The sequence below is a fragment of the Watersipora subatra genome, chromosome 10, assembly GCF_963576615.1.
Source record: "Watersipora subatra chromosome 10, tzWatSuba1.1, whole genome shotgun sequence".
Taxonomy (NCBI): Eukaryota; Metazoa; Bryozoa; class Gymnolaemata; order Cheilostomatida; family Watersiporidae; genus Watersipora; species Watersipora subatra.
The window spans coordinates 24,989,603-25,004,602 of NC_088717.1; the positions used below are offsets into that span (position 1 = coordinate 24,989,603).

A 15,000-nucleotide genomic window follows, 5' to 3' on the forward strand; every position below is an offset into this window, starting at 1 on the left:
TAATAGGATTGGCTCTAGGTTAGCGTTAACACTTACGATGGCCATATTGAGCGTACACAGTGTTCAGCCCTCTTGTGGTAGTAACAGTTGGCAACATCCACTTTGTTGTACATGTTACAGCCAGGGTCGGGTACAAACCTTCCGATATCACCTATGGCTTGATCTTTGGAACAAGGGCAGTCCTACACAAAACCAAACAAATAATACACAAACTAGTAAAGTTAATAAGCAAGGTACCTCTATTGGTTAGCTATTGTAAGTTCTTCTGAAGCTGAGAATTGGGTGCACAAACAGTTAGGCACATGTGAGAGCTTCAAAATAAGTACATGTAGGTTATAACCATGTGTTAGGATGTGCCACTACTGAACATGGAAGGTTAGGGGTAAATATGTTTGGAGTCAATAACTTGCAGTAAAGATTAGATACAAAAACAGGCATTTAATGTGCTACCATCTAACACTGCTTCCTTCAAAGCTGGTTCACACTACATTGTCATAGGTCAACGTTAATCCAACAATACTTCTAGTGAACACTTCTGTAAAAACAGTGTCACGTAATCACACACCCATTTGCATTTACATCAGCTGGCAGGCTGCGGAATAGCATTTTCATTGCACAATGCGTTGTAAAAGTGGTGAAATACTAGTCCTGCAGCCACTGTCATGAAATAAAACCCTGATCAAGCAACATGCGACAGCTGTCATGAATGCTCAGTGAACCAATGAGAAAGTGTGACAGCCACAATCTTTGCTAGCGTATTAGTGTTGCCTCAATAATGCCATCAATTTATGTTACCTACACATGATCAACAAATAATGGTCAAGAGAACAATGCCGACATGCAGTCATATAGTGAAAACCTGTATTAAAAAAGAGGCTGTGCGATGATGCAATAACCTCTATGACAAACTGTCTTGCAAAAATGTTCCTTGGTCTGCAGTTCAATACTAACCGATTATCTCGGCCGTAATATTTTGCTAGGCGTTACATTATGCACACTTAGAAAACAAGGCATGCACATGAAGATATAAAAATGCTTTCCTGGAAAAGAAGTTATGCTCATGTAGTCACATGAAAGATTATCATAAACTTCAGGTGTAGCCTTGGGAACACAGAATACACTAAAAAAGTGAAATTGTGTAACAAAGTGTTTCCGCTCTGTTGAGTTTTGCTGTGAGTATTTGCTAAAACATTCTACATTTCCACAATAAACAAGTGGAGATTACGTACCTCTAGTTCACTCAGCCAACCAAGTCCTTCTCTGCTGTCCTCCACAAACCAGTTATAGCACATTTGGGCTGGCCAGGTCTTTCCCATGACACGATCAAGCTTCTGGTTGACAAACCAGCCCAAAGCAAGAGGTCTAGACCACAGGCGTCTAAATAATGGAATTATACATTGTAGGATATATCAAAACCCTAACGTTGCATAACATGTAAGCAACAGTTAATAAAATAAAACCCTAAAAAGTGGGGTAAGTGAGCGGACAAACAAAGACGGAATTTCCGCTCAGACTTGTGATATCATAGTCAGGAATACTAGCCAATTTGTTGAATGGGCAAAATAAGTTGGACAGGTGGATGTTATCATTTATGCAAAGAATATTATAGTGTTTCATATTGTTCACTTTTCATATTGTTATAGTGATGTCATAGCTCTTCTCAAGTTGGTACCAGTAAACAGAAATTAACTGCAACAAAGAATCCTTCACCTTATACTGACAGGACTGAAATGCATTTTCATTCATCTAATTCTTATAACCAGAGTTCCAACATGTTTAAAAAGTTAAATTAAAGAGCTAATTAAAACCTATTACCATCCTTCAATGTAATGTTGATATTGAAAATGAGGCTAAATAAATTTGTAAGGGAAGTCACACTATGGAATACAATAAATACATTTTATATGACAGCAGTGCTATATAAAACAAATATATGTATGTGTATATATGTATATATATATATATATATATATATATATATATATATATATATATATATATATATATATGTATATATACATATATATATGTATATATATATATATACATATATATATATAAAATATATGCAGATTTAACAAATTTACAGAGCAACAGTGCCACACTGCCTCCTCTCCAGCTGAAGATTTCCAGGCTATGTAGAAGCAGTACCCAAACATGTTTAAAATTTTGTTGTAAACTGACCCAGGAGAGTTTTTGTCAGGAGAATTTGCAAGCTCTAGGACTAAAGCTCCAACAGCCTTTTCTTTACATCTATCTTGGCAATTTAGTGTTGAGGGGTCCAGCTTATAATGCCCGGAGTTGCCTACTCCTTCCTCCACAGTAATCTCTTCTTGCCACCCATAGCTCTGCAATAGATCATGTAACACGAATTGATTTAATCTAAAAATTTAGAAATTGCTGACCCTAGCCTTATTTTCAGGTACTCATTAAAATTTAAATAAAGATGAACACGCGTTGCCCACATCACATAGATATGAAGCTAAGCGTGTTCTTTGGTGTATTCATACTTCAAAGGTTTATTGATTAGAGCAAGGCAAATACTGCAACTCAGTGAAAGTATATATCAAGTTATCCTGTGGAAGATATCTAAAATCTGGTCAAAATAATTCATGAATAAACACATTTTATTTACAAGCGACGCGGCCCTCAAACAATTGCTTAACTTTCATGTTTTTTCTACCACCAAGAAGGTCTATAACCTAATGAATACTGCCAATAGCAGCTAGTTAAATGTTGAAAAGGTGAACTCATTTGAAAGCATTACGAACTTTATATTTTTGTAGAAACCCAGCTTACCCAGAAACCCAAAAACAACAGCTTCCTTGTAAAATGAAGTAGACTATGTACATTTTATTCATTTATTCAACTTATTTAAATAATTATTTATACAAGACTAACAACTTTCTAGAAAATCTAGTCAAAAATGTACCTAAACATAAATTTACACATTTTTTTGTAGATTTTATCTGAAAGTATCGGTATTTTTCAATCATTTCCAATTGTTTTTTATGTCTGACGAGATCTTATTGTCAGGATGTTTTTAGATTAAATCGATAAAACTTGATCGCGATTAAAATGTCCAGAAGAAAAATTTGTGTGAAATGATTTCATTAAATTTTATCATTGTGATAATTAAGTTACAGCATTATGCATCTTTATTCTGTCAGTCCTTGCAGTTATAGACATCTTAATCACCCTTTCGATTGGTCTGAGCACTTTAATTGTGCTCATGCTGTATCCCTTCTAATTTTGAACATACCGACAATCAGATCACCAAAAGCAATTGCGAATGATATCAAAATATGATACTTTCTGAATAACTATATAATATAATATAATAACTATACAAAAAAAATGTATAAGTTAATTTTTAATGGTAAACACAAAAAAGCTGTTAAAGCTGCTACTTCAAATGGCTTGGAATTCGATACTTCTACAAAAAGACTGCTCAACAACATGACATTAGCAGATTGTTAATACTGTTAACACTGTTAAGATGTTGTTAACATATTGTTTTACTTAAACATGGCCCAACAGAGCCTTTAAGATATAAATATCTTACAGGAGATATCTTCAGATTTTCAGTAGAGAGCTACATGTGCAGCACACATTTGAGAAATAGTCATTGATAGTTTTAATAAATACTTATTTCAGCAATGACATGTAAAGATTGTAATTATGGGAAAAGTTAAAATAAAAATGCTTTTTGTTATTAATCCATAGTTTGTTAAGAGTTTAGAAGATGAATTATGGCAATGTGCACATCAAAGAAAATCTAAAATTGTTCTACATATATAAATATTGTTAAATATCAAAAAATATTTGCCTTTCTGGTTTGACCGAAGTATAACATAGCATTATCTGCACACTATGACAAAAAATTAAAAAAAACAAGTTGATAACCATCAAAAAGTTGTCAAATTAAACACTGTCTTTGAAAATACTTATTTATGCAGCTGCATGAGAATAAGTTGGTAGACCTTTGGACTGTTAGTAGCATCGTAATATTTAATTGGCCAGCAGTAATTATCAATCACAAAAAAAAGAAAAAATGGGCGCTAAATAAGTTGGTTACATTTCCTGAGAGTGCCTTTAGAAACAAATTTTTTTAAAATTTTGCTTCTCCTATAAATATATTTTCTTATGATCTGAGATAATAAAGAAAAGGAATTCAGGTGGTAAATGACACAGAGGTGGTTCCGTAATTACAATCACCTTTTTATGACAATTGAAATACTTTTCATTTTTGTTAAAAACAGTCTCTGCGCGCTTACTGATTTGAACTCTTGGTAAGTAAAGAGCTTTACACTAAGGGTTCCTCTGTGGTGAGATAACTCCTTCGGCTCCCATCTCATCTCCAGGTTGTCACTTGGTTTTATAGCATTCCAGTTATCGAGATTGACCAAGTCAACCTTGTATGGTTGAAAGACCGCTGTAGCAGAGACATAAATATGTCATTGAAAGGTAGATATATCTAGAGAGATGAGCCAGTAGATACGGTTGATAAGCCTGTCCATAGTCGGTGCATATTTATTTGTCTGAAGCCACGTTGAGAGAGTTAGAAAAAAAGAATACACTCCACAGGATTCAAACACAGACATTCAAGTTTCAAGCCAAGCACCCTACCATCTGCACTACTTCATCGCCTTGCCACATCTAAGAATATTGGTACATATAGTTATTACACACGCTAATCTCTGGGACTGCTTGCCTACTAGTTCATTCGTCTGTGGAAGGCCACAGCTGGATAAAGGAAAAAAACTGCAGCAATTAAGATTCAAACTCGTTACCATCTGCTCCGCTCAACTACATCGCTGAATGTTGGAATAATTGGGCAGATAGTAATTACGCATGACGATCTGTCACAACGTGCTGGACGGCTTGATGATACTTGATACCTTAAAGATTTAAGATAACAATGAGAAATGTTCAAATACTTTTTTTAATTTTTACATTCTTCTTTTATTTCTGAAAGATAAGAATGCAAGAAGGGGTAGAAAAACTAACAAGAATAAACTAAACATATTTTAGATGTATTCATGAATAAATGCGAGTAGAGAAATAATCAAGTCAATAATTTCATAAATGAATTGATACATAATAAAGTGAATTTTTATGTTTGAGTACATGAATAAATGTGCATTAAGAACAAATTAAACGCGCATCAGTAAGGAGATAAACTATTCTATCATAAGTACAAGGGGTGCAAGTCAGGATAATAACATGAAATGTGAATACTGTAGACAATTATATTCTAAATAGTTATTATTATTGTTACTAGTATGCTGGCAGTATGTGTGTCATGAAAGACCTTCATGCGTAATAACTATGTGTACAATTATTCTGCAATGCAGCAAGATGGTTGAGCTAAGATCTTGAGGCGAGTGCTCAAACTCTAAGGTCTCTGGTAGGAGACCCGAGTTAACGCAGAAATTACCAACCATACGGGTTAACTGGGGTGAGGAAACAACTTTGTATACAGTTATAAATATATAACTATATATAATTACATATATAATTATATATATATAAATATATATATATATAAATATGTAATTGCATATATATACAATTATATATAAACATATATATAAATATATATATATATATACATATATATACATATACATATAGATACATATATATATATGCACGTATATATGTCGTTGGTGCTGAGAGGGTTAAAATATTCTAAAAATACTCATTAAAATGTGTCTTCTGTATTATTTAAATACTAAATATAAAAAATAGAGTAACTCAGTTGCTAATGGATTTTAAATGGCAATAAAGTAAAGGTTTTTCATGTATTCTACCTAAACTATTAGCGATATATACACATTCAACCCTGCTTTATGGAACTGACACTTTTATGCAAGTTAAGTGGTCTAGCACATTTAAACATTACTTGTTCTTTAGTTTAAATGTTTACTATGGTAGTCATACTGTCAGAGAGGGTAACTTTCACAATGAGGATACAACAATGTATGATTTATTGTCTAAAATCTTTGATCGATGATAGGCCTTACATGTCAGGTAAAATGTCTCTTTGGTGTAAACCTCAACTCCATCAATCAAAAGCGTGAACTTGATCTCTTTGTTAGCATAAAACACAGGAGCATAGCAGAGAGCTTTGGAGGGGCGCAGAAACATCCCCTTCACCACCTGCAACCAGTGATATTAGGATATGAGTAAAAGCAGAACATAAGCCACCCTAGCTTTTAAACTGCAAAATGCTTGATCGGCAAGTCTAGATACAAGTAGTTGCTAGTTAATACTACACTTTTTTTTAAACATTGAGTAGCAGCTTGTCTCTCTCTCTTTCTCTCTTTTCCTCTCTCTCCTAACTCTCTCTTTCCCTCTCTCTCCTCACTCTCTCTCCTCACTCTCTCTCCTCACTCTCTCTCTCTCTCCCTCTCTCCCTCTCTCCCTCTCTCCCTCTCTCCCTCTCTCCCTCTCTCCCTCTCTCCCTCCCTCCCTCCCTTGCAGTTAGTTAAAGCAGCCAAGACCGTCTGTAGTTTAGACTTGCGTCTTTTATAAGATTTCTGATCAGCTCGATTAAAATCAGTGGGTTTACCATGAGTTTGTACTGATCAGCCTTCATTTTATTCCATAGAGCCAGCCGCATGCGAATGTTTTTGTTATTTCGAGTCTTCCATGAATTAGGTTTTCTCTCTCTTTCTCTCTATTTCTTTTTTATATTATTCTCTTCCTATCTCTTTCCTTTTTTCTACTCCCTCTCTTCCTCGCCCTCTCCCTACCCTTTCTCTTTCTCTCTTTTTCTTTTGATAGAAGATTTTTTCTTATTTCTTTCTCATTTTCCTTCTCTCTCTCCTTCCTCCAACCCTCCCCTCCCCTTCTCTTTTTCTATCTTTGTCTGTCGACAGAAGATGTATCCAGTGGGCAAGAACAGGCTGAGACAGGCTAGTATTTCCATTCTATTGCAGAGGCTGACCGATAGATTGGTTTGTTTATTCCCACCCTTTAGATGCTGCCTAAGCATATCCCTAGTATAGGGCAGTGCTTTTACACATGTTGTTTGTGGTTGTGTATGTATCCCCATTTGTATGGATGTTGACGGTTTAATCGCCATCAACCCGACCCAGAAATGGGTTTTATCGGATTACATATGCTACCGGTAGCAGGTTCATATAGCCAGACTGAACCTGGGTTACAGCCACACAGATAGATTTCTTTGTTAGCAAGAGATCAGCTCAATGAGATGGCCAATCACCTTCCCTCATCGCCTCACAACTCTGTTTCCACTTTACGCAAACTGGGTAGTCCAGTGCACTATTGTACTTGTGACTCAGGCGCCAGTGTAAAAGAGTAAACCATCATCCATTATGATACAAGACATATTTATTATTTATACCTAAAAAAATTTTCTAAACATAAGATTATTCTCACTTTTTGACTCCATCCCATCTACTGATGCCAAATGGTTGCTAGGGCAAAAGGCTATAGCTAAGGCTTACTGTCACAAGATGACTTTAATAAAGTTGTATAATATGATAGTATTACTAGCTTTTATAGACAGATATCATTATAATATTACTGAATGAGTTAGGAACCAGAGCCAAGATATCAATAATGCGTGATACATATGAGAAGGTTAGTGCTTTCATACATGCGTATGATAGTGAAGTTCTCTAAACCATGTCCATGGGTAAGCACACACTCTCTGGTCCCCTGTTTGCATTTACTTGGGATCTACTAACCTTTAAATCTATCTCGATATAAATCTATTTATATAAAACAAAGTATTTATCGGGTCTGTCTGGGTCTATGACAGTAAAGCACACTTCGATCTTTTTGTATAAGCAAACCCACAAAGGTAAAGAGACTGCACGTGTTTCAAGAACATTTTAACTAAAATATGAAATTTTGCACATATTTATGTGCACAAATCTTGCACATACAAATTTTTGCAATTTTGGCCAGACATGTCTGAGTCCAGCGGCAAGGAAACTTCAACGACTGGTGGCACTCTCAGTTGCAGAGAGAAATTTAAGGTTGAGTGTCATTTTTGTCACCACTAATGGCTCTTTTAGCAGTTGAACCTCAAACTGTTGTTGGCAAATAAAGTGTTTTACACCTCTAGGCCATGGCGGCTCTCTTTAAGTACCTATCCTAGTAAAGAGTTGTGAACACGCTTCAAACAAAAAAGTTAGGACTGAAAATGAGCTAAGTCTGTAGCCATATTTATTATGAAAATGCTCATGGCACCATCACTTACTTGAGAGAGCTACAGAGCTATATACGAAGGTCATTGTTTACGCAGAATGGGATACAATTTTACATATTTAAAACTAAAGATAATATCACAAAGGAAATCCTCGCCAAATAGCTCTAACCATAGGAGGGCTGTTAGAATGAATAAGGGAATCTCTACCTTTCGGGAGTTACACCCTCCTTTCGGGAGTTACACCCTCACGCTGGTTTTGTGGGAGGAAATGACTGAGTTAAGAACCTGAACCATTTTCAGTCGTATTTTAATTATTCTAAAATATCTTACAGATCTTATTTATAAGTTAAGAAATTTTATTTCATTATAGATTCTGTATTTTGATCTGATCAACCATTTGGCCAAGCGATTAGAAGGAGATGTACCTATCAGCATGCTCAATATGACGAATAAATCAGCAATTCATATTTCAACTACATGTACACTGTGTGACGGTATAACAATATAAAAAACCAAACGCAACCAAACGGTTTCAGTGTAGTGATGCTTGGCTGATAACCCATGCTCAACCCTTCAGCCATAATAAAATGCTAATAGTTTGGGTTGGAATGCTCTCCACAGAAAAATGTCTTTTAATGGCTATTACCTGGTTGTCTGCCAATGCATTCACCTGGCTTTGGGTTATCTTTTAGCAACTTATAGATGTAGCAGCAGCCATGTTGGATATGAAAATCAAAACGCTTGATTGGATACTTTTTGCTCTTTGAATTTTTACTTTAATATTTCACTAGCCAGCTATTCACATTATTTTAGCCTTAGGGTATGCAATCATACACAGATAAAAATATAAAACAAATAGACTGATAGTTTCCGACACTAAAGGTGCGCTTACAGCAGGATGACTTATCAAAATTGCCTCCACATTAACACAGTATGTTGGTGTTTTATAAAAGGAAAAGCGGTTGTAAAACAACTTTGTCTCTGTTGCTGACACAAGATCAGCGAAATGCTGCATACTATGTTTGTCCATTTTTATTGCAGTCATTTACGGAGCACAACATTGATTTCTCCTATTATATCTCCTAATAGCGCCAAAAATACAATGGCGATATATTCCACTTTTTCAAAAGATCAAATAAAATAACATTAATAGCTTTAGGTGGGCTTGCACCAAAATGAGTTAAAATAATACTAGTTACTAACTACTAATTACTCACCAGTATTACGCTACGTTTACATGGCATGTGTATGTAGTACCAATGAGTAGCTTTGCTTTTTTTTACGTTGATAAGCAGTCAAAATGGAATGGATATCAATGTTCTATTTCATTGGCTAAAAAATAGAGCTATTCTGGGTAATCAGAGTTTGAGATGGTTTGGTGTAAAATTTTTGTAAAAACGTATTTCAATTTGTAAACTGGCTAGTAGCCATTTCATTTCAACTCAAACTCTCTCAGAGGAAACACAACTCCAACCAAAATCTTGGTCTAAAACACACCTTCGGAAGCTTCATTATGAATTTCTTTTACATCTTGCTACAAACTACAGCCATGCTGGTCAAAATCATTTTGATCATAAATGGATTTGTAGCTCTTTGATTGGCCAGAATTTATGTCTTTAAAGTATTTATATTAGCCATGAATTGAAAAACTTGGTGAAAATATGAACCCAGTTTTTGCAATGCTTTAGTACCTGCGTTCCAAACTTGCATTGAATTGTTTTAGACCGAGAGAAACAGGCATTTGATATCTCTACAGGGTTTCCTCCTGTCATAGGTCCACTTGATGGAGACAGCAGCAGAGGCATCGAGGCTACATAAAAAGAATGTAATGTATCTCCTGATGTTGATAACAACCTTGAGCTAAAACATTAAATTTGAAAATATTTTACTATTTAATTAAGTTTACAGTATTTTTATATTAGTATAAATTTTCTTTTTCCATAGTCTTACAATAATTTTAAATTACCAAACTTCATTAAACTTTGAAAAATGATTTAAAAACATTAAAATACAAGCTTGAGTTAAATTTTAACTTTGTGGATTTTGTGATGACTTTAGATGTATGATTTTTGTCCATTTAACCTCAAATCTTAAGTTGTATTTTTGAAAATATTAACCAGCAAATTTTTAATTATAACGAGCAGTGAGAGTTTAACTAATAGGAAACAAGAAGTCTGCTGTGTTGCCTCCTAAGATTTTATTGAAAATCAGAGATAGTGTCATAGTGAACATTCTTTTAAGCAAAAATGTTGCAATCCTAATGTTTTCCTCAATGCTTGACAGGAGAAAAGCACCATCTGGCCAATCACAGCTAAAGATTCACACATTTTTTTGGTTAAAAGTCAAGATAATTTATTAGCCGCTGCTATTTGACACATTTGTTGATTGAACATTAAGCAAAAATCAACTTTAAAAGTCAATGCCAAAACCAGAGTGCCAACATGTCTGATTAGAATGCTTTCTGCTGATCAGTTTGTGAGTATTACCTGGTCGTCTGCTAACACATCCATGAGGCCTGGGGCTGTCCGCTGACAACTCATATATATACTGCCCCTCTGATTCACTCGCTTGTTCTATGTCGATGTCTAAGATGTTACTACCATATGCCAGGTTGGTAAATCCTTCTCCATTCCCAGCATTTATCCCAGCCTACAATATACTCTGGCTAGTCACCTTTCATGCTAGAGCTCCCTACTGTAGGGGTAGCACGGACGGGTGCCAGTGATAGCGGCCTGTAGAACATGTGCTTGCAGCTGAGATAAAGCTACCGTAATTTTGGTTGCCATCTGCTCTATTGAAAATTACAATAAAATACAATATGATATAATTTGATACAATATGATATGATACTATACAATGCAACGTGTTAAAACACAATACGGTGCAATACCAGCAGTACAACTTGATATAATACAATACACAACACTTAAATAAAACAAGTCACGGCACACATGATATGAGATGATGTGACACAATACAAATTAAGGGCTGGATAACTGTTATAGTTAGTGCTATGGGAAGTTTTGCTTGAAGGAGACATGGCAATGCGATATAGAATGATGCAGTCTGGTACAATGCAATATAATGCTATATATTGCTATAAAATGCTATACTACACACTGCAATGCAATAGGACGCTATACAATGTGGGAAAATGCAATACAATGTTATGTAATGCTATACTATACGATGCAATACGGTAAAAGGCTTTACAATATTATACTACATGATGCAATGCAATACAACACTATACAATGCGATACAATGCGATAAAACATGATACAACGCAATACAACGTGATACAACGCGATACAACGCGATACAACGCGATACAACGCGATACAACGCGATACAACACGATTCAACGTGATACAAAACAATACAATGTGATACTATGCGACACCAACTGAGAGTCTGACTGTATAACAATCGCATGTACATGTATATCTAACCTTGGGAGAAATATTGCCTGAATGTGATTACCACTTTACACAGAAAAAATGGTTGCATGTAGTTCCTGATATGCGTCAGAGTTAGTAAGGAGTTTAGCACTCAACATAATGTCTCCGTATGTAGGATATGATTTGCATCAATTGCAAAATCTTTGATGCAATTTAGAAGAGCAAGTCATGTCAACTATAAAACAATTAACGGATTAAAGTTACCGGTTAACGCAATCAACCAGCTTATGGAGTTACTGCTGTGCGGTAACCACCCATAACTGTGCTATACCACCCATAACTGCCAAACTTCCATTGTAAATTTTTAGTAGCTATAGTTAAACCTATACGTAAGTACATTTAAAACAATAAGATATCTGCTACCAGTCAAACTCACTGAAGAACTCCTAACCCCATCTCTTTTAGTTTTATTTCCTTTTCCTCATTTTTGAATGATGTAGATTACAGTCAAGTGGTTATGATACAACTTTATGATGTAATTATTTACCCAAGGGAGCATAATGCCTGGTTCCCATATACGTAGCAAAGCACCGGCGGTAATATCGCGCAGCAAAACACTTGCGGTGCTCGGCGGTGCTCGGCGCAGTTTAATGTTCACATATAAGCCACATCGTTAATAATATCGTAAACATAATTGCGTAATCAAATAAAATGTTCGCTTGCCATGCCGTTCTTATAATGGTGACCTTTACCCGTACAGTGCATTTCGGGAAGGTTTTGCCTGCGGCCGCTTGCGAAATTTGAACACGCGCAATCTCTTGCGTTGACCGCCGACATCCACTGGCGGTGCACTGCGATCCGCGGCGTGTAGGTTCCCATTTTACCGCAATAGCCTGCGGTGCTGTCGCCGGTGCTTTGCGGCGTATATGGGAACCAGGCTTAAAAGTTTCACAATTACCACTTAGATTTTATGCAGCTGATAGGTCAAACATTGTTAGAAAGTTATAAGATATCCAATTAATGATAACGCTGTTCTTACACATTAACTAATTAATTAGCCGCAAAGCTAAGCCAGTTGAAGATAGAGAAGAAAAAATTTTAGACACACAGAATAAACGTTTTTTTTAAATTTGCTACTAGAACTACCAGCTTCCAATACTATCATCGGAGGATACATTTGGAGTAACGAATTATAGACAGTTACAATGCAAAGATGGATGGGTGCAACAAAAAGGTTTTGTAGCTTGTCAATATTCTGTGACATAATTTGATAAAATCTGAGAGTTTTTTAAAAACTTTTAAAGCAATCAACTTATGCACAAATCAGCTGACAGATTGGTGCGGTAAAAGGATTAAACGTATTAAACAATTCCAGAACCAGAAGGAGGCTTGAAGTTGCTCTCTCTCTCTCGCATGCTCGTCACCAATGATAACATACTGTCTAAATATTATTTTGCCTAGCTTGCTGAAACAACAGTTTTGAGTGGTTGAATCGACTACCAGCATGTAAAAGTGTGTTACGGATTTGCTAGAGCCTGTACCTACTGATCTCCATTTCATAAACCAAGCTAGGGGAAGTCCCTCCACTCACACGATTATTCTTCATTCCATTAGCTCATTAATCACCGGTTGTCATGGCAACTAGGCAATTGTCATAGATAATCGGGCTTAGTAAATGGATTTGCAATAATATCACTGCTCTGCCTAATAAATATTTTTATTGCTAAAATTGTTTACAGCTCTCCATTCTAGGTGAGGCTAACTTTGGTAGAATTAGTACTGACTAACCGCATACATCATGAGTAAATGATTTGAAAGTTATGAATACAGCTTCGTGTTTGCCTAGAAACTGTAAAGCACCAGGAGTGGTGCATTATAAATGAGGTATTAAAAATGAACTAACAGAATTTTTTAGCAGATTTTATCAGAAAGTATCGGTATTTTTCTATCATTTACAATTGTTTTTGATGTGTGAGGTGATCTGATTGCCTGGATGTTTTTAGAGTGAAATTGATAAAACCTGATCACAATTAAAACTCAGAAGAGAAATCCATGTAAAATGACATGATTACATTGGTATAGTTGATATTGGTTATTGGGTTTAAATTGAAGCGTTATAACTGTTGTTAATTGGGTTTTAATTGAAGCGTGTTTGTAACTGCAAAGAGATGGCAGAATACATTCTCGTATATGGGTATGTATTCTGTCATCTCTTTGCAGTTATAAACATCGTATTTGCCCTTTCGTTTGATCTGAGTGTTTTATTGGCGATCAAGTTCATCGATTTAAATATTAAAACATCCTGGCAAGCACACAGCCTCATATATCAGAAACAATCGCAAAGGATAGAAAAAATAGCGATACTTTCTGATAAGATCTACTAAAAAATTTTGTGTGTAAGTTCATTTTTAAACTTACCTGCGCATGCGGTGAGTCGGCGCCAATTCCAGTATTGGCTCTGCCTCCACTGGCCAGTCCTCCATCCCATACAATAGTTTTGTAGTTAAAAACAGCATAGGTAGACTCACCGTCAGTAGATATAATCACTTGAAATGTGTTTCTCTAAAACAAAACCGTATGTGAAGGAATTATGCCCTAGCATTGTTTCCTCAGGCATTCATAGCAAGTGAATAGAAATTGTAACTAACTGGGTAGGGAATGTGATCTGGGTTGCCACTAAAGAAAGATATCTTGTTCCACGAGACAGCGAGAGCATTCTTGGATGAGTATCTGGCAGTGGCAGCTTTTGACACGCTTTCGTGAATAGCCGAGTCTACCTGAGATAGAAAACGCTCTCTTGGTGCTGTTGAGTAGGTAACAGACGCCTCCTTGTCTCTGTCAAATATCATTACATAGAAATAAATGATAAACTTAAATGCTTCCAGATTTGTTCAATAGCCAAATTGAGGATTAGAGCTGATTATGGTTGATTTATCAAAAAGTACTGGCATTTTTTTATCATTTGATGTTTGAAGTGAGCTGACTGACTAAATGTTTCAAGATTAAAATCAACAAAACTCGAACGCGATTACAGTGCTCAGATCAAGCAAAAGTGCACTTATAATGACTACTGTTGCAAAGAGACTGACAAAATTGAACTCAGCATATATCAGCTGATAAGCGATATAAGCGACAGCGGATACAAGCCGATATCGACTATAACAACGGTAACAACTAGTGACGCCATTTTTCAAGTGTTTGTCTTTGGAGTATTTTAGTAATGATCATGTTTTGATAATTTTAATTTTAAAACATCCTGACACTCGGATTACCTCAAGCATCAAAAACAATCGCCACTGATGAAAAAATAACGATAATTTCTGATAAGATTTTCTAACATTCCGGCCAAGTTTATCTTTACAGCACAAATACACTTTGACACGTTGTTAACTACAACTCAGGGAATTTATA

At 35.6% G+C, this 15,000-nt stretch overlaps 1 protein-coding gene across 1 annotated transcript; it reads right to left on the minus strand.

Moving 5' to 3' along the window:
* Positions 1 to 32: 32 nt before the first annotated feature.
* On the minus strand, positions 33 to 14,438 carry LOC137406911 (protein mesh-like). Its single transcript, XM_068093513.1, has 9 exons — positions 14,238 to 14,438; positions 14,008 to 14,151; positions 10,675 to 10,837; positions 9,880 to 9,998; positions 6,030 to 6,165; positions 4,278 to 4,435; positions 2,185 to 2,348; positions 1,230 to 1,377; positions 33 to 182 (listed from the first exon to the last, which is right to left on the minus strand). The coding sequence occupies exons 1-9, from the start codon at positions 14,436 to 14,438 to the stop codon at positions 33 to 35; spliced, it is 1,383 nt and encodes a 460-aa protein (XP_067949614.1).
* Positions 14,439 to 15,000: the final 562 nt, after the last annotated feature.